Source organism: Nomascus leucogenys, chromosome 5 (genome assembly GCF_006542625.1).
Source record: "Nomascus leucogenys isolate Asia chromosome 5, Asia_NLE_v1, whole genome shotgun sequence".
In the NCBI taxonomy this organism is placed as follows: Eukaryota; Metazoa; Chordata; class Mammalia; order Primates; family Hylobatidae; genus Nomascus; species Nomascus leucogenys.
In genome coordinates, this window is record NC_044385.1 from 30828007 (window position 1) to 30848520 (window position 20514).

The 20514-nt window shown below is 34.1% G+C and overlaps 1 protein-coding gene across 1 annotated transcript in view; it reads left to right on the top strand.

Annotated features, from left to right (window-relative positions):
* Positions 1 to 20514, top strand: part of USH2A (usherin) — a 795293-nt gene that overhangs the window by 77454 nt on the left and 697325 nt on the right. The window contains exons 5-6 of the mRNA XM_012506628.2: positions 17286 to 17349; positions 19334 to 19628. Coding sequence (XP_012362082.2) covers positions 17286 to 17349; positions 19334 to 19628 — 359 coding nt within the window. The remainder of the gene's footprint in view (positions 1 to 17285; positions 17350 to 19333; positions 19629 to 20514) is intronic.

The following is a 20514-nucleotide window of genomic DNA, read 5'->3' on the forward strand; positions in this document are numbered from 1 at the left end:
AGCAGCAAATTTTGAGCTTGTAAAGGTTTTAAATGCTCAAGATAATTTTGTAGAGCTTACTATGACATGAACCCCCAAATTCCTGTTTTCTGGATGGTAGAGACCTAGAGAAAGTACTGACATGTGGTCACAAGGTCAAGCTCCCAAGGACATAATAGCCAGTTTGCTGGGCTGTCTTGAACAGTAGGCTTATGGGCTCCTAAGCTTGTGTTCTATCCTAAGGTACCCCTCTTTCTAACAGAAAGATACAGAAAGACAAATTCACAGTGCAAAGTACAACAGATTCACTACAGCTTAGAACTAGCCTCACAAATCCTTTTTCACATTAATCAGAACTTTACAGAGGAGATAAACAGTGATTTTTACCATTCTTTCAACTAGTTTGGACAGAGAGAAAGAGAGAGGACAGAAGTCTCACTGGTAAGAAATTCTCACCCTTTTGCTGGCATGCCAGGCTTCTGGGTTCCCTTTCCCTGAGCAGTCCTAGTGACCCAGCTTGCCACACCATAGCCCTGGGGGCCAAGCTGCAACACAAAGGAAAATTATCTTTTTTTCTGTCCTGGCCAGAGCAACATATGTGTGACATAGACATTAGCCACTCTGCTCAGCACCCAATATCAAACTAGCAAGGCTCAAATTTGCCCCTGGTTGGACCCTGTCATCATTAATCCAACCTCTGACCAGAAGTTTCAACATGTGGTCTCTGGGCAAGATGGTCACCCTGAGTAAGAGAAAAGGTAAGAAAGGGAAAGGAGAGAAAGAAAGAAAAGCATTGGCTGCATAAGGCAGGGTGGGGAAGGCAAAATACTCAGGGATGCCAGAGAAAGACCCTCCCATTGCGCAAAAGTTCAGGCTGCCGCTTGTCAGTCACGAAGGGATCTTTTCCAGTAGTCCCATTAGCTCTCAAGCATCCCCCTTTTGGGAGGAAAAAGCTCCCCAAGTCCCACAATCACATGCATGCCTAATTATGTCACCCACAGCCATCAGCAAAGAGGGCAAGGCAGATTAACCCAACAAGAACAACAGTTAATATCTCGTATTGCCAAACCCATTATTAGCTGAGAGGGACTTTACTGAGAGGGGCCTGAAACCCCCTAAATCTTAGGAAGGACTCTAACCTTCTTAAGTTGGGCCTTGAATCCATGTTCTGTCAAGTGTCCTTGTCTTTTATTAAGAGGGGCCTTTAACCCCCTCTGTCTTAAGAAAGACTCTAACATCCCTAAATTAGGCCTCTAACCCATTCCCATCCTTTACCCGAGCAAATGTACCCCACTTACCCAGAGTCAGCCAATAAGTGCTGAAGTCTATTTCCTTTTGGTCAGGGTAGTCTCCTCAGTGTTGTCCCTTCCATGGTTCACCAGAAAGATGTTACCAGAAAGAGGTCCAGATCCAGACCCCAAGAGATACATTAAAACAAAGCAAGTTTTCCTTTTGAACTTGTCAAAAATTCCATCTTGTAAAGGATATTAAATGTTGCTTTAAGCTGAACCTTGAGCAAATTAGGTGGTTTGTGTCATCATACATGTATGTGGTGGCTTCTTGTTTGCAACTTCAAGGAACAAGTATTAATAGTTCAGTGTATGATGTTGATTTGAGTTGAGCATTTGCACAGTTTGGATAATCTTAAATTTTGACGGACACTAGCTGTGGAGACTCTTTCTGTTACTAAATCCTTTTGTTTTGAAGCTATTGCCATTCGTATTTCTCTTGTCCTTTATATTTTTTGTCTGTTTCTTTAAGCTTTTATTGGAAATGTGAGTAAGTAAAGGATTACTTGTGTTACTTGCCAAGCAATGCACATTTCATACTTTTGAATTTGTAATCAGCAATAAAAATCCTAAAATATGTCTCTAAGAACATCTTAAAAAAATTCTTTCTCACTCAAGAAAGAATTCAAGGTGAGTCCATAGAGTAAAGTGAAAGCAAGTTTATTAAGAAAGTAAAGGAATAAAGAATGGCTACTCCATGTAGAGCAGCACCCCCAATGTCTAAAAATCTTAACAACAATGATAATTAAAGCAGAAAACATATGGTAATTTTTTGGCATAAAACTCTTACTGTAATGAGCATTAAAAATAAATAAACTGCTTTTGCTCTTCATTCTAGAGACATCATATTTAAAAACAGATTTTTATTATTTGATTTTCATTTTGTTTCAAAATAAAATATTCTTAGTGTCACACTAAACAGAGGTCAGATAATTAACCTGACCCTATGATGCATAATTTTAATTTTAATTTCAATTTGAGTTATTAATAGAAGTAATGAAAGGCTGTTACCATATTTTGTTGAATGGACACAGATCTATTTTTTATTGTACCACATTGAGAATTTGTTTTTTTACATATATAAATCTGTTAATTGTATTAACAAAAGACTCAGTCTTTTTTTTTTAGATGTGGTCTTGCTTTGTTGTGCAGGCTGGAGTGCAGTGGCATGATCATATCCTAGTGCAGCCTCAAGTAATCCTCCTGTCATAGCCTCCTGTGTAGCTGGGACTACAGGTGCACACCACCATGCCTGGCTAATTTTTTTTATTTTATTTTTTTGTGGAGAGGGTTCTTGCTATGTTGTCCAGTCCAGTTTGAAGCAATCCTCCTACCTCGGCCACCCAAAGCATAGGCATGAGCCACCATGCCCAGCTGGTCTTTTAAGCTTTATTGTTTTGAAAATAATGAAGATTGTCATTTTGATATCATATTAGAATTTTTTCTAAAAATTTAACAAGAAATTATCTGTTCTTTATAATCTATGGGTGGCTATATCTATTTATAAGCATCTGTGCCAATTGTTACTTTACTTCTAGTTGTAATTTAGTTTTCAAGGACACAGCTAGTCTTAATAACTCGATTTGTTTTTATTTCCATTTATTGAGTTTAGCATTTATAATAACTTAAAAAATTTTTTTATTTCACCTTAAGTTCTGGGATACTTGTGCATAATGTGAAAGTTTGTTACACAGGTATATGCATGCCATGGTGGTTTGCTGCACCTATCAACCTGTCATCTAGGTTTTAAGCCCCATATGCATTAACTATTTGTCCTGATGGTCTCTCTCTCCTCCCCATGCCTGACAGGCCCTGGTGTGTATTGTTCCCTTCCCTTCATCCATGTGTTCTCATTATTCAGCTCCCATTTATGAGTGAGAACATGTGGTGTTTGGTTTTCTGTTTCTGTGTTAGTTTGCTAAGGATGATGGCTTCCAGTTTCATCAAAGTTTCTGCAAAGGACATGATCTCACTCCTTTTTATGGCTGCATAGTTTTCCATGGTGTATATATACCACATTCTCTTTATCCAGTCTATCATTGATGAGAATTTGGGTTGGTTCCATGTCTTTGCTGTTGTAAATAGTGCTGCAGTAAACATATGTGTGCATGTATCTTTCTAGTAGAATAATTTATATTCCTTTGGGTATATGCCCAGTAATGGGATTGCTGGGTCAAATAGTATTTCTGGTTCTGGGTCTTTGGGGAATCATCACACTGTTTTCCATAATGGTTGAACTACTTTACATTCCCACCAACAGTGTAAAAGTGTTCCTATTTCTCCACAGCCTCGCTAGCATGTTGTTCCTTGACTTTTTAATAATCGCCACTCTGACTGAAATGAGATACTATCTCATGGTTTTGATTTGCATTTCTCTAATGATCAGTGATGTTAAGCTTTTTAAAAAATGTTTGTTGACTGCATTAATGTCTTCTTTTGAGAAGTGTCTGTTCATATCCTTTGCCCACTTTTTGGTGGGGTTGTTTGTTTTTTTATTGTATATTTGTTTAAGTTCCTTGTAGATTCTGGATATTAGACCTTTGTCAGGTGGATAGGTTGTGAAAATTTTCTCCCATTCTGTAGGTTGCTGGCTCACCCTGATGATAGTTTCTTCTGTTGTACAGAAGCTCTTTAGTTTAATTAGATCCCATTTGGCAATTTTTGCTTTTGTTGCAATTGCTTTTGGCATTTTTGACATGAAATCTTTGCCTATGCCTATGTCCTGAATGGTATCGCCTAGGTTTTCTTCTAGGGTTTTTATGATTTTGGGTTTTACAATTAAGTCTTTAATCCATCTTGAGTTAATTTTTGTGTAAGGTGTAAGGAAAAGGTCCAGTTTCAGTTTTCTGCATAACGCTAGCCAGTTTTCCCAGCACCATTTATTAAATAGGGAATCTTTTCCCCATTGCTTGTTTTTGTCCTGCTTGTCAAAGATCAGATGGTTGTAGAAGTGTGGTGTTATTTCTGAGGTCTCTGACCTGTTCCATTGGTCTATACATCTGTTTTGGTACCAATACCATGCTGTTTTGGTTACTGTAGCCTTTTGGTATAGTTTGAAGACAGGTAGCATGATGCCTCCAGCTATGTTCTTTTTGCTTAGGATTGTCTTGGCTATATGAACTCTTTGTTATTTCCATATGAAATTTAAATTAGTTTTTTCTAATTCTGTGAAGAACGTCAATGGTAGTTTGATGGGAATAGTACTGAGTCTATAAATTACTTTGGGCAGTATGGCCATTTTCATGTTATTGATTCTTCCTATCCATGACGATGGAATGTTTTTCCATTTGTTTATGTCCTCTCTTATTTCCTTAAGCAGTGGTTTGTAGTTCTCCTTGAAGAGCTCCTTCACATCCTTTGTTAGCTGTATTCCTAGGTATTTTACTCTCTTTGTAGCACTTGTGAATGGGAGTTCATTCATGATTTGGCTCTCTGCTTGTCTATTTTTGGTGTATAGAAATGCTTGTGATCTTTGCACATTGATTTTGTATCCTGAGACTTTACTGAAGTTGTTTATCAGCTTAAGGAATTTTGGGGCTGAAACAATGGCATTTTCTAAATATAGAATCATGTCTCCTGCAAACAGAGACAATTTGACTTCCTCTCTTCCTGTTTGAATATGCTTTATTTCTTTCTCTTGCCTGATTGCCCTGGCCAGAACTTCCAATACTATGTTGAATAGGAATGATGAAAGAAGGGATCCTTGTCTTGTGCCAGTTTTCAAAGGGAATGCTTCCAGCTTTTGCCCATTCAGTATGATATTGGCTGTGGGTATGTCATAAATAGCTCTTATTATTTTGAGATATGTTCCATCAATACCTAGTTTATTGAGAGTTTTAACAAGAAAGGGTGTTGAATTTTATTGAAGCTCTTTTCTACATCTATTGAGATAATCACGTGATTTTGTCATTGGTTCTGTTTATGTGATAGATTACGTTTATTGATTTGTGTATGTTGAACCACCCTTGCATCCCAGGGATGAAGCCAACTTGGTCGTGGTGGATAAGGATGTGCTACTGGATTTGATTTGTCTGTATTTTCTTGAGGATTTTCGCATCAATGTTCATCAGGGATATTGGCCTCAAGTTTTTTCTTTTTTTTTTTTTCTTTTTTTTGTCATGTCTCTGCCAGGTTTTTGGTATCAGGATGATGCTGGCCTCATAAAATGAGTTAGAGAGGAATTCCTCCTTTTCAATTGTTTGGAATAGTTTCAAAGGAATGATACCAGCTCCTCTTTGTACCTCTGGTAGAATTCAGCTGTGAATCTGTCTAGTCCTGTGCTTTTTTTTTTGGTTGGTAGGCTATTCATTACTGCCTCAGTTTCAGAACTCGTTATTGGTCTATTCAGGGATTCGACTTTTTCCCGGTTTAGTCTTGGGAGGGTTTATGTGTCCAGGAATTTATCCATGTCTTCTAGATTTTCTAGTTTATTTGTGTAGAGGTATTTATACTATTCTCTGATGGTAGTTTGTATTTCTGTGGGGTCAGTGGTGTTATCCCCTTTGTCATTTTTTATTGTGTCTATTTGATTCTTCTCTCTTTTCTTCTTTGTCTAGCTAACAGTCTATTTTTTTCTTTTCAAAAAAAAAAGAAACCCAGCTCCTGGATTCATTGATTTTTTGAAGGGTTTTTCGTGTCTCTCTTTCAGTTCTACTCTGATCTTAGTTGTTTCTTGTCTTTTCCTAGATTTGTTTTATTTGTTTGCTCTTGCTTCTCTAGTTCTTTTAATTGTGATGCTAGAGTGTCAATTCGAGATCTTTCTAGCTTTCTGATGTGGGCATTTGGTGCTGTAAATTTCCCTCTTAACACTGCTTTTGCTGTGTTCCAGAGATTCTGGTATGTTGTTTCTTTGTTCTCATTAGTTTCAAAGAACTTCTTGATGTCTGCTTTAATTTCATTATTTACCCAGGAGTCATTCAGGAGTAGGTTGTTCAATGTCCATGTAGTTGTGTGGTTTTGAGTGAGTTTTTTAATCTTAATTCTAATTTGATTGCATTATGGTCTGAGAAACTGTTATGATTTCAGTTCTTTTGCATTTGCTGAGGAGTGTTTACCAATAACTTTAAAAAATATCAGTGATTTTTCCAGGTATTGGACATTTATGGCTTTGAAATTTCAAAGTATGTTTAAACAATTCAAAAAAATTCATCAACAGCCTCCTCCCACATTCTGCATTTACATTTATCATTATCATGTGTGTTCTTACACTTTTATCATTAGATTGAAAAATATACAATTGCCATTCTTATAAATTAAAAATGGTCAAACCTTGTCTATTTCAAATAGTTCAATATGTAAGTATCTCAAAATAATATAATATATGCTATTATCTTTATGTTGTTAGTATTTATGTAAGTGCTCATATATATACATATGCACATATATAAAAATACAGAGTAATCTTCAACTTGCCTTTTTCATAAATAATTTTTTGAGAATTACCCCTTTTGATATTTTGTTCATTCATTTTAGTTTCTCTATTAGTATTTCACTTTATATAAAAAAGTATGGATTATGTGTTTGTTTCCATGTGGAGAGTTGGCTTTTCTCTTTATATAATTTATAGAAGATTGCAATTAATATTTTGTATGTCTCCTTGTGTACATTTGTGAGAATTTCCATAGAAAAAGCACTATGAAATGTATCGTAGACTTCTTAAATATTCTTATCTCCCACTTTGTTATATCACCAAACTGTTATCTAAAGTGGTTGAACCAATTTGCCTTTCTACAGCAACAGGTAAAATACCTATTTGCCTGTGTTATCAACATGTTGTGTTTTCCAACATTTTTGCCCAAATCATGAGTATAAAATACTCCCTTATTTTTGTTTTAATTTTAATTTCTATTAAAATATTGAAACATATGGCATTTGAGTTTTTGCCTCTGTGAATTGCTTGTTCTGGTGTATCTTTTGTTAAACTTTCCATTGCATTTCCTTGTCAGTAAAAGCTATGCTTATAATCTGCATTTTACATGTTTTAATTATATTGATTGTAAAAATATTTCCTTCAGTGGTTTGACTTTTAAAATTTTTTTGTATTTTTGGTCTGTCACACAAGAGTTTTAAATTTTAACATTGGCCAATATATCAGTTACTTTTTATGGTTCAGATAGTTTTATATCTTATTTAAGAAATTCTTTTTTATCCTGATATAATATATATAGCCTTCTATTTTCTCTGAAATTAATTTTTGTATAATGTGTGAGCTAGAGATTTAATTTTAACTTATCTTTATTGGCACATTCTTGTCTCACTGATTTTTACTGAACACACATTATTTCCTCACTGATTTTTAAAGCCACCTCTATTGTATCTCAAGCTCCAATTTGATGGTTGTGTGTTTAACATCTTGTTTCAGAGGTCAGTTTGATTAACTTCTTGCCAAAGGATATAGCACTTGATTAACTTTTGATATCTTGCAGTGGATTCCTTCTTACCAATCTTCTTCAGGTCTTCTTAGGTCTTACTCCTCCAAATGAATTTTAGGATCAGTTTATATAAAAATCTTTATTGGGATTTTTTATTGGAATTGAATTAAACTTATACAACAGCTTTGGGAGCATTTATATTGTTATGCTGATTTTTTTCATCCATGATCATAGTATATCATTCTATTTATTTAGATCTTCTTTTATGTCTTTTAATAAATTTCTATAAACAAATTTCTATAAACAAAAATTCATAACTTATAATAAAAGGGATAAATATAAAATTTATTCCTAGGTATCTCAAGGTTTCAGTGCTATTGTAAATAGTATCTTTTATTAAATTGCATTTTATATTTATTGCTGATATAAAGAAATATTATAAATTGTTATATACCATTCTTATTTCCAACACCATTTTGGAACACATTAATTCGAATATTTGACTGTAGATTTATTTGAATTTTTGCAGTAGAAAACCATGTAATTTGCAAATAATATATTTATGTCATTCTAATTCTTATGGATTTTACTTGTTTTCTTTGTCTGATTGTGAGGTGTAGACCTTACTTTATCGATGTTGAAGAAAAGCAGTGAGAGCAAGCATCCTCAACTTGTCATTACTTTAATGGAAATGGCTTTACATTTTTTCCTTTAAATAAGATGTTTGCCATATCACGTTAAAAAGTTTCCCACCTATTCCTAATTGTTTAGGGTTTTCTGTTTGTTTGTGTATGATGTATTTTTCAAGACATGGCAGATTTAATTTGTTGAGATATAATTTTCATGCCTATGGTACCAAGTGAGATTGGTCCTGTGGTTTTCCTTTCTCTTACTGTTCTTGAGAACATGTTTTGGCTCTCCCATTTGTGACCTGTTTTACCTTGGGCAAATTTCTTAATATCTATATGCTTCAGTTTCCTCATCTTTAAAATTAGGATCAAAAGAATATCTTTCCATAGTGTTTTTATGAGGATTAAATAAAATAATATACATAAAGCACACGGAACAGGGCCTGCTACTCAGTATGCAATAGTTATTAGCTGTCATTGTCATCATTAATATTAAGATATTTTAAAACACTTTTCCCCTAAAATACATAGAAGTGAAAAGTACTTTGGTGTATATCCTAAGATCTGTCTCTGGCTGCTATTTCTGGGCATTTCTTTGTTCTAATATTTCTGGTAGCTCTTACTCGTGACTGTGAATTGTAGACATTTGATGCCTAGAGACTACTCAGCTCTTTCAACTTCTACCTTGTTCCTTAGGAAATCTGAATCAATTCATCAGGGTCTTTCCTAAAGAAATTTGTCAAGGTTATCCAATACAATGCCCTGATTATATTTCTTCTTGAATGATTGTGTTTTTGTTGTTTGTCAAAGAAATTTTTTCCCAAGTCAAGGTCACAAAGAATTTTCCTGTAATTTTTTCTAGCTATATTATAGTTTTAGGTTAGTTCTATCATCCATATTGAGTTAAACTTTTACATAAGGTGCGTGATATGGTTTGAAGTACTTTAAAAAACATGAGATATCTAATATTCCAGGACCGTTCTTGGAAAGAAGAGTATTCTTTTTCCATTTAATTTTCTTTGCTACTTTGTTAAAATACAGTGGACTGTGTATGATTTTATTTCAGCTCCTTCATTGCTACTATAGTAGGTATGCAATTGATTTTCATATATTGATATTGCAACCTGCAAGTTTGCTGAACTCATTTTTAATTCCTAATAGATCTTAGTAGATTTCTTAGAGTTTTCTATGTACAAGAGATAGTTTTACTTCTACTTTTTCAATTTGGAAAGATTTATTTCTTCTGCTTGCCTATTTGCCCTGTCTGGTAACTACAGAAAAATGTTGACTAGAAGTGGCAGAAGTGGACATTGTTATCTTGTCCCTGATCTTAGGGAAAAAGCATTTTTTCACCACTAAATATAATGTTAGCTGTTGGTTTTTTACAGATACCCTTTATTAGACAAGGAAGTTGCCTTCTTTAATAGTTAGTTGCTTTTTAAAAATTTTATCATGAAATGTTAACTTTGACAATGTAACTATTGAGATGATCATGTGGTTTTTGTCCTTTATTTTTCCAAGTTTGTATATTACTTAATTTCTTTTCATACATTGAACCAGCCTTGCATCCTTGTGATAATTCCACTTGCACATGATGTATAATCCTTTTTGTTAATACTGTATTTGGTTCACTAGAATTTTTTTGAAGACTTTTGCTCTGTATTCGTAAGGCATATTGGCCTATAGTTTTCTTTTGATGTCTTTGATGTTTTTGGTATTAGGGTAATACTGGTTTCATAGAATAATTTGGAGAGTGTTTCTTCCTCTTCTATTTTTTGGAAGGGCTTATGAAGTAATGGTGCTACTTCTTCTTTAAATGTTTGGTAGAATTCGCCAATGAAGGCATCTGGTCCTAAGCTTTTCTTTGTTGAAATTTTTTAAAAATTACTAATTTGATCTCTTTCTGTGGTATAGATCTATTCAGATTGCTAATTTCTTCTTGAGTCAGTTTACATAGTTTGTGTGTTTCTTGGAATTTGTCTATTTTATCTAGGTTGTCTAATTTTTGGCATACAGTTGTTCGTAGGATCCCTTATGATCCTTTTTTGTGTCTGCAAAGTCAGTTGTAATTTCCCTTGTTTAATTCCTGATTTTAATCATTTGAGTCTTCTCTTTTCTTGGCTAGTCTAGTTGAATGTTTGTCAAATTTGTTAATAATTTCTAACAATCAACTTTTGTTGGTTTTCTTGTTGTTTTTCTATCCTCTATTTTATTTGTCTACTCCAATCTTTATAATTTCCTTTCTTCTGCTAGCTTTAGGTTGAGTTTGTTTTTCTTTTTCTAGTTTCTAAAGGTAGAAGTTTAGGTTATTGATTTCATAAATTTCTCTTTAAATGTAAGTGTTTACAGCTCTAAATATCACTTTAAACACTACTTAAATCCCATAAAGTGTGATATGTTGCATGTTCACTTCCATTAATCTCAAAGGATTTTTAAATCTTTTTGTAATTTCTTCTTTGATCATTAGTTATTAGGAATGGGTTAATTTTCACACATTTGTTAATTTTACAAATTTGCTTCTGTTATTGATTTCTAATTTTTTCTATTGTGATCCAAGAATATATTTTGCATGATCTCAGTTATTTTAAATTTATTGAGACTAGTTTTATGGCCTAACATATAATCTATCCTGGAGAATGTACCATATGCACTTGAGAAGAGTTTGTATTCTGTTGTTGTTGGGTGGAGTGTTCTGTTGGAGTCTGTTAAGTCCAGTTGGTTTATAAAGTAGTTCAGGTCTTCCATTTCTGTTTATATTCTGTGTAGTTGCTCTCTCCGTGATTGAAATTAGGATATTGAAGTCTCCACTATTGTTGTTAAATGGTGAATTTTTCTCTTTAAATCTTTAAATTTGTCATTTTTACTGTTGTTAGACACATACATGATTATAATTGTTTTATTTTCCTGATGGATTAATATCTTAAAATATCCTTGTCGGTGCTAACAATTTTGTCTAAAGTCTATTTTGTCTGATGCTAGCAGAGGAGCTCAAGCTCTCTTTTGGTTATTGTTTGCATGGTGTATCTTTCTTTTCATTCTTGAACATTCAATCTATTTGTTTCCTCGAATGTAGAGTTTGTCTCTTGCAGAACTCCTATAGGGGGTCATGTTTGTTTGTTTTTCCATTTTGTAAATATCTACTTTTTGATTGAAGTGCTTAAGCCATTTACATTTAGCACAGTGACTGATAAGGTAGTTACAATGTCACTTTGCTGTTGGTTTTTTTAAATATGATTTATGTCTTCTTAATTTCTCTATTCTTCTATCACTGTCTTCTTTGGGTTAAAAAGTTATTTTCTCGTGTATAATTTAATACCCTTGTCATTTATTCTACTATGTTTGTTGCCTAGGATGTTATCATTAACATCTTAATTCATTAAAATCTAATTCAAATTAAAACCAACTTAATTTTAAGAGTATACAAAATTTTGCATCTATATAGTTTTTGTTCCCTCTGCTTTCTTTTGTGCTGTTACTGTCTATGGAGATTTTTTACATTGGATGCCCATCAACACAGATATATAATTATTGCTTTATAAAGTCATCTTTTAAAACAAATGTGAGAGAGAAAAAGAATTACAGTAAAAATACATTTATACTCTTTTTAAATATTTACCTATTTAATTACCTTTACAGGTATTCTTTATTTCTTCATCCAGATTACATTACTCTCTAATATCCTATCATATCAGCCAGAAGGACTTCTTTTGGTATTTCTTGTAGAGCAAGTCCGATAGTGATAAAACCTCTCAATATTTCTTTATCTGGAAATGTCAATTTATCCTGCATTTTTGAAGGAGACTTTTGCTAGAAAAAATAGTTTTTAGTGTACAGTTTTTTTTTTAGGACTTTAAATATGTCATTCTACTCCCTTCTGGACGCCATGGTTTCTTCACAAGAAATCTGTGGTTAATCTTATTGAAGATCCCATGTAGGAGATGGCCTTTCCTCACTTGCTGCTTTCAAGATTTTCTCTTTGTCTTTGTCTTTCAACAGTTTGATTTTTAATGTGCCTAGGGCGTGGATCTATTTGAATTTATCCCAGTTGCAGTTCATTGAGCTTCTTGGATGTGTAGATTAATAGTTTTCATCAAATTTCGGAAGTTTTTAGTAATTATTTCTCTAAATATTCTTTCAGTCCTTTTACCTCTTCTCTGAAACTCCCATTATGCCTATGCTGGTACTCTTGATGGTGTCCCACAGCTTTCCGGGGCTCTGTTAATTTCTCAACATTCTTTCTCTTTCTATTGCTCACACTGAATAATCTCAATTGACCTGTATTCAAGTTCACTAGGTATTTCTTCTGATAATTTAGATCTGCTAGTGAGCTCCTCTAGTGAATTTTTCATTTAAAAGTTTTCTATTTCTTTTTTCTTTTTTTGATGAAATGAGGTCTCACTATGTTTCCCAGGGTGGTCTCAAACTGCTGGGCTCGTGATCCTCCCTCCTCAGCCTCCCAAAGTGCTGGGATTACAGGCATGAGCCACCATGCCTGGCTAAAAATTTTCTTTTTCTTTTCTCATATTCTATATTTTCTAAAGCATCATTGTCATACTTTGCTTTAGTTCTTTGGACACTTTTTTTTGTTTTGTTTTTAGTTATTCGAACATATATAAAATAGTTGATTTAAAGTATTTTTCTAGTAAGTTTAATGTATGAGCTTACAATTGACCCATTTCCATTGCCCATTTTTCTTCCCCTGTATATTGTTTGTAGGAGTTTCTTTGCATATGTTATATTCTTTGTTGAAAACCAGACATTTTAAACACATAGTGTAGCAAATCTGGAAATCAGATTCTTTCCCTTTCCAGAGTTGTTTTGTTGCTGCTATTTGTCACTATTACTACTGTTTGCTTGTTTAGTGGCTTTCCTGAACTAATTCTGTGAAGTCTGTTTCTTTGTCATATGTGATAAATGAAGTCATTGTTTGCTTATCTTAATAGTCAGCCAATGATTGAACAGAGAATTTCTTAAATGCCTAGAACCAATACATTCTCCAGTCTCTGGTGAGAGATCTGTACACTTGTTGCAGAATGCCATCAATACTGAGGCAGTTTAACACTCTTTCTGAGTAGATAATTATGCTATCTGCAAATGAGAGTTTATTTCTTTCCTTCTGATTGTTGTGACATTTGTTTACTTAGCCTTCTTGTCTGTTTTTACCCTGATTTATATGTTGGATTACTTAGTCAGTTTTCCCATTTGACTAATTTTGTTGTGCCACCCAGTTGTAATGCATAACAACTTCTTTCCAGTCATCACCTGTCTATTTTCTGATTAGACAACTATGAGGTCTTTCTTGTATGAGTCATGTCTATTTCCTTGATCAATTTATATAATTTAGACATATCTTTGCCATATGAATATTTTTCAAAGAAGGATTTTTATGGAATGTTTATTCCAATGAATATCTATTGTTAAAAAATTGGCAAGTAGCAAAGGAATAAGTAAAATTTATTTCTTTGACTGTCCTTGAAATATTTGATAGTATTCTCACCTCAAATCATAATTCTTTTATTTGGGATGGATGATTCACATTAACTCTAGGTCTTTAGAAAACTTGCTGTAACCATTTTTGAAGAAGAATTCCTTCAAATATGAATTCTTTAGCAATGGATATGATTGCAAACTCCAAAATTTAAAACCAAAACGGTTTTTAAAGGTTATAAAACCCAGCCCCTTTATTTTATAGATAATAAAACAGATTTCATTATCCCTCTGCAGCAGAGCTTCCCTTTAGCTATTATTAAAATATAGGGAGTGAATTCTAATTTATCAGCATTGAAAGGTATACCTCCACTTCTAATACCCTGGTCTGACTGCCAACATTTTTCACACATATGACTGTAATATCCTCCTAACTGGCCTCTTGGCTTCTACTCTTATCTTCCTATATTCTAGTCTCAGAACTTTTGAATAATCCTGACATCACATCACTCCTCTTCTCAAAACCCTCCAATGGCTTCCCATTTTACTCAGACTAGAAATCAAATTTCTTACAGTAGGCTATAAGACTTTGTATGTATAACAATTTGTACCTCCATCCTTCCCTCTCCCCCAGCCAGTACTTGTCTGACCTCACCTTCTAATAACCTCCCCCCTTTTATTCTGCTCCAGGATGCTAGCTCCTTGTACCTCCTCTAACATGCCAAGCATACTGATTTAGAGGTCTATGTGCTTATTAATGCCTGCCTGGAACATTTTGCCCCTAGATATATGTATGACTCATTCCCATTCCCCTGTCAATGCCACATTCTCAGTGAGGCCTCTCTTGAAGATAACATCCCCACTAAAATCCAGCCGTGCTCTCCAACCTGCTCTAATCCTTCTGTTTTTCATAAAATGTATTGCATTCTAATATACTATTTGAATTACTCATTCATTATGTTTATCTACATGAATGCAAGCACCATAAAAGCAAGAGTATTTTGTTGTTGTTAACTGATTGTACCTTTGGCACTCGTGAAAGTGCCTGGCACATAATAGGATTCCAATAAATATTTGTGAATGAATCAATATGTAAAAGAATGAAGCCACCTTGACATTTAAAGCCATGGTTCAAGTTTTAGCAACATCACAGTCTTCAGTTTTGTTCTCTTTCAGTTATGGTAAGTCTTTCAAAATTATGAATGGCTAGCCCCTGTTTGTTATGATCTGGGTTCTTTGAGATAAAACATTTCCCTAGAGGTTCTATATAAAACATTTTAGACAATATTTTATTCTGAGAAAGCAAATTGGATAACATGAAATACAGGTAATTTTTTTTTTCTCCTTGGTAGCTCATTATGTTGACAAAAATAGGAAATGAAGACTGTCAGTTTCCTAGGGCTGCCATGCAAAAGTACCGCAAACTGGGTGGCTTCTCCCAGAAAGAGAATGCCTAGGACTATAGTGGGACACAGAAAGTTCCCCACAAGGAATATTTCAAAGCTGAGACATTAAGGGCTGTATGAGGCAGAAAAATTGGAAGCAGAGGCAAAATTGGAACCTTAGGGCTGAGAGAGCTGAAGATTGTGGGGCATTAAAAATTCATGCTGTAGATTAGCAGTGTTGGGTGTAAAGGATGCTAGGAGAGGAAGAACTGAGCATGGTTAGGGATAGGTGAAGGTAAAGAACAAACAGGACACAGGCCCAGCTTCCTTTATTCTTGGCAGACAACATTATCTCTTACCTCACAAATAAAATGTATGCTATGAGGAGTAACTTTCCTATTCGTCTTTCCTATTCCCCAAATAAAAGCATAGGCATACAATGGCTTTGCTGTATTTGCATGTATTCTTCTCACCTTTCTTCTAAGAATGACATGTCCATCCTTCAACCATTCCCTACTTTGTTTAACTTTAGATCCTGGATCCAGGTCAATTGATCATAAATCATGTTGCCTGGATGGCCAATTAACTGAAAGAATATTTTACCATGTTTTCTTATTTCTTGTAACTAATTATAAATTTTAGAACAATTTGTGTTGGAAATCTTCTAAAGATTTCTGCAAAGTTTTAGTAGATTTTCTTTTGTCTTCATAACACCACTTGGAAGAACAATTCTTTGCACTTGGGCCAGCTGCCTGTTTTAGAACAGATAGAGTAGAGAAACTCTCCCTACGGGAAAGTCAGAGCAGGAGGCTGCCTAGAGCACATCTTCCTGTGGGCCTCAGCTCATGGGGTATGTGGAAGACTGAGACTAATGGGTAGAAAGGGAGAGCCTACAAGTGTATTTTTCTTAGACTATATCAACTGAGAATATACTAATGAAGAAATATTTTTATATATAATATTTTGGTTATTTTCTCATATTATTTAATATAAATATAACATGTAAATATATAAGTATACACAAATATATGCATACACACACTCACACACAGACACATACTCTTTATTGGCTCCTAAGTCTCACACTTTGCTTGTGAGTTTCTTCCTGATTCTGAGATCACTATCTCAGACTACTTTGTGTGCTAATTCTCCTCTCCATGTTTTATTTATCAGCCATATCCTCACTCTGTCCCAGTTTCCTCCAAGCAACCACCAAGGAGCAGCAGAAAACATAAATCAAACATTCTTTAAAACTCTATCAAGACAGAGTGAAAACTGAATAGTTAAAAGAAAAAACACATTGGGAAAATGGTCATTTGATGAATTAAAATTGCTCCAATTTTATTTTTTAGAACTATTGAAATAAACAATTATTGAAATAAATTTTGTTATTAAAAATATAACAAAAAACTTGGAGTTGGTATTTTTTCTGCTTTATTCTGTCTCCAGTCTCTCGGGCTTATTTGTCTTAGTGAGTTCTGAAAAAATATTTGCCAAACAAATAAAATAATACCATGTGGATTAAGGTTGATAGCTACATTTGCCTTGAAAGGTCACCTAATTCAAAGTAGATTGGTCTTTGAACCTGGTTTTCTTAGAAGATTTTCCCTGAGGCAATAAAATTCTGAGAGTGAACTATGATACTATTGATATATGTGAATGACACAGAACCCACAAGTAGGAAGTCTTCGTTGAGTCTTCATTTGGAGATTTTCTAGAACAGACATTAATTTAACTTTAGAGAGGACCCAAACAGATAGCCTGGAGCTTGGAGCTATAACAGGTGGGATGTGAGAGTGAGGAATCTTCCTTTTGGCATTGCAAATACTCTGGAAATTGCAATCGGAAGCAGATGACAGTCAAATTTAGGGCTGATGAGATAATATATTTATGGAGTTATAAACTAGAGAGAAATTTGACTTGGGAAGGGACTTCTGGAGAAAGACATGAGTTTGATCAGTAAATAAGCTGGCCAAAGTATTCACTTTGACTTAAGTCCTACAATGTCCATGGAGATAACTATGATTATTTTTGTTATTAATGTGGAATTAGCAAACTAGAGATTGACCTGTAAAAGTTTCAAAGGGCAGTGACATAAATATCTTTTTAACCTTAACATCCTCAAAGGAATATCACTTAACTACTTGTCAGGTATTGCTTGGTAAACAGAGACTTCTTGTATTATGTACATGTGTGTATTTGCAGGTTTAGAGCAGTTTGTCGGAAGAATGCAAGATTTTCGATTATACCAAGTGGCACTTACAAACAGGTAAGCAGATGCTGCATCGTAAACCTCAAGAACCGTAAGGATAAATGCTGAATTCACTTAAATAAGAATACCAGGTAGATTATATCATTTTTTATCTTTATAGCGTTTGGCAAACTTCACCTAATTAATGTTTACAGTGTTTGCTTTGGCTTAGTCTATGGTTGTTATTCACTAGTGCTACTCTTCGGGAACTCCTTGTAATATGAAATTGATCACATTTTTCCTAAGGATATTCTGTAAGAAAACTTGGTACTTGAACATTTCATACAACTTGGGATACAATGTTTAAATTGTCTATATGTGGTAGTTTCTATTAACAATACTTGAGAAACTTCTACATCTGCCTTTTTTAAATCGGTTTGTTGACTTTATACCTACTAGAGAATGTAGAACAATAAACATGATTAATTATTTTGATATATGGGAAATTCTCAAGAGACTGGTCTATTAGACTTGGAGACAAGAAGAATGAGCATTTGAAGTATTGTGATATATTTTTCTATTTTCAGTGAGCAGATAATTATATAGTCTCAGGCTAGCTTTAATGACGTTATTTCCTTATCTTGAGAGTAGATGGGAAATCTTTCTTAGGGCTTCTTAAAGGCACACAGAATTTTAAAAAATTTAAGTGAAATTCTGCTTAGGATGCCTTTGAACTTTCTTCTTCAGCTTATGATATCATGGTATAATAGTATATTGTTGTATGGATGAGTTTATCTTATTCTATTAAAAATCAAAAAGAAGAATGTTCATTCATATTTCTTCAAGGCAGATGTAAATTAGTGTGGTGGGTTTCCAAATGAGAAGTCTAGCCCTTGTAAATTTAGAAGCATTGCTTTTGATGTGGTTCTTAGTCCATGGCAGATGATTAACAATATAAACATTCTTTCTTACCAGGCTATATAATCAAGGTATGCCTCAATAAAGGGTGCCATAGCCCAGGAACACAGTGTTAGGTGTATTTACTGCCAACAGCCTTACTATATTTTAGATCACCTTTGTCTAAAACGCTGAAGGGCAATGCTGTAGTAATTCTTTGGGAATAAAGTTTTTCCTTGGGAGTGAAAGATTTTATACTGGATTCTATACTGGTGGCTTTTGGTCCCATTCAAAACTTGGTATCAGTTGAAAGTATTGATGAGATTTAAAGAAGGTATGACTTCATGTGATTTAATGAATGGAAAAGCTGCCTGACTCCTTCATTGCTCCACTGGGGTCTGAGAGGAAAAGCCTGGTTTCTCTGGTAAGACCTTGGTTACTAATTTTGGCCCACCTGAAATGTCTGGGAAGGTGCTATGTGGAAGAATGCCTATAAATAGAATGACTAATTCTGGTCTAGAACAAGCATATTGCTCTTAATGGAAAAATTAAATATATCTACCTGGAACTGGCATTCTTTGACTGTTGGCAGCCGCCGTATGATCTGAAGCCATTGAAGCATTACAGGATGTCAGTATCTGTACTGATGAGTCACAGGAAACCATTGACAAATGGCCTTGGCCTCAGTCCTTCACTTAAAACAGAAGCAGATAAAATGATACTTGCTTTCATACTTCTTTCCCATGGATGAACTGAAAACATTATCTAAAACTCTTATTATTTTCCATATATTATTGTTCACTCTCAGTAGTTAGTTTAGCAACCTAAGTAAATGTGACAATTTCTATATTATCACAAATAGACACAGTAAAATATTGTGGTATTTAAATAAGTATCTTAATAATCAGACAAGGGCTTATGCATGATTCTTGATATAAATAAAAAGTTAATATTAAAATGTGCAGGTTTTGATATACATTTTATGATAATGAATTTGTTTATTTGGCCAAAAATAAGTTTTATTTTATGTTTCATGCATAAAATTGTTAAAGCTAAACGGATACCCACAAAAGCACTAAACGAGTGACATTCATTTGTAACAACTCTTAGAAGTTCTATTATGTTAAGCTCTTTGTCCTTACAGTCTCCCTCTTGACTCCCACAGAGAGATTCTGGAAGTTTTTTCTGGAGATCTTCTCAGATTGCATGCCCAATCACATTGCCGTTGCCCTGGCAGCCACCCGCGGGTCCACCCTTTGGCACAGCGGTACTGCATTCCTAATGATGCAGGAGACACAGCTGATAATAGAGTGTCACGGTTGAATTCTGAAGCCCATCCTCTCTCTTTTGTCAATGATAATGATGTTGGTACTTCATGGGTTTCAAATGTGTTTACAAACGTTACACAGCTTAATCAAGGAGTGACTATTTCAGTTGACTTGGAAAACGGGCAGTATCAGGTAATTAGAAACGATACGATGTACATTAATTTCCTGTGGTTATTGCAACAAATGCCCACAAATTTCATGTCTTAAAACAACAGAAATGTATTCCCTAACAGTTCTGGAGGCCAGAAATATGAAATTAACATGTTGGCAGGGCTACACTCCCTTCAAAGTTTCCCGAGGAGGATCCCTCCTTGCCATTTGCAGCTCCTGGTGGCCTTGGTGTTACTTGGCTTGTGGCAGCACAACTTCAATCTCTGCCTCCATTTTCACATGGTGTCCTTCCTTGTTTCTCTGTGAGCATCAATTATCCCTTTTCTTTATCTTATATAAGGCCCACACTATTAAACTCAGGATGATCTCCTATTGACATCCTTCATAATACTGCAAAGACCCTATTTACAGATTAAGTCACATTTATAGTTTTGGACAGTGGTACTTGGACATATCTATTTGGGAACAAAATTCAACCCACTAAAAGGTGAAAACTGAGCTAAGCAATTGAACCTTGCCTCAATAAAGTAGTGTATTATAATGTATGCAATAAAAATATCTAAAAGAAAACATGTAAGCCTTTATGTTTGAGATTTGTATCAAAATGATATTTAAGAAATGTTGAAACTAATTCTTTTTATTAAGTAGCAAAAATTAATACAAACTAAGGTGATTTTTCTAAATTACTTAAGAAGACTATATATATGACATTTATTTCATAGACGTAATGTTCTTTGTTTATGTCTTTATTTGCATGTTGATATATAAAATCCTTGAGCAAATGAACAGATATACAATTATAGAATGTGTTGCTTTTACCATAGGGCTATGAAGTTTCTGGATGTCTAATACATATTTGATAACTATAATTATGATGAAATGAGCCAATATATTTGAATCTAATAAT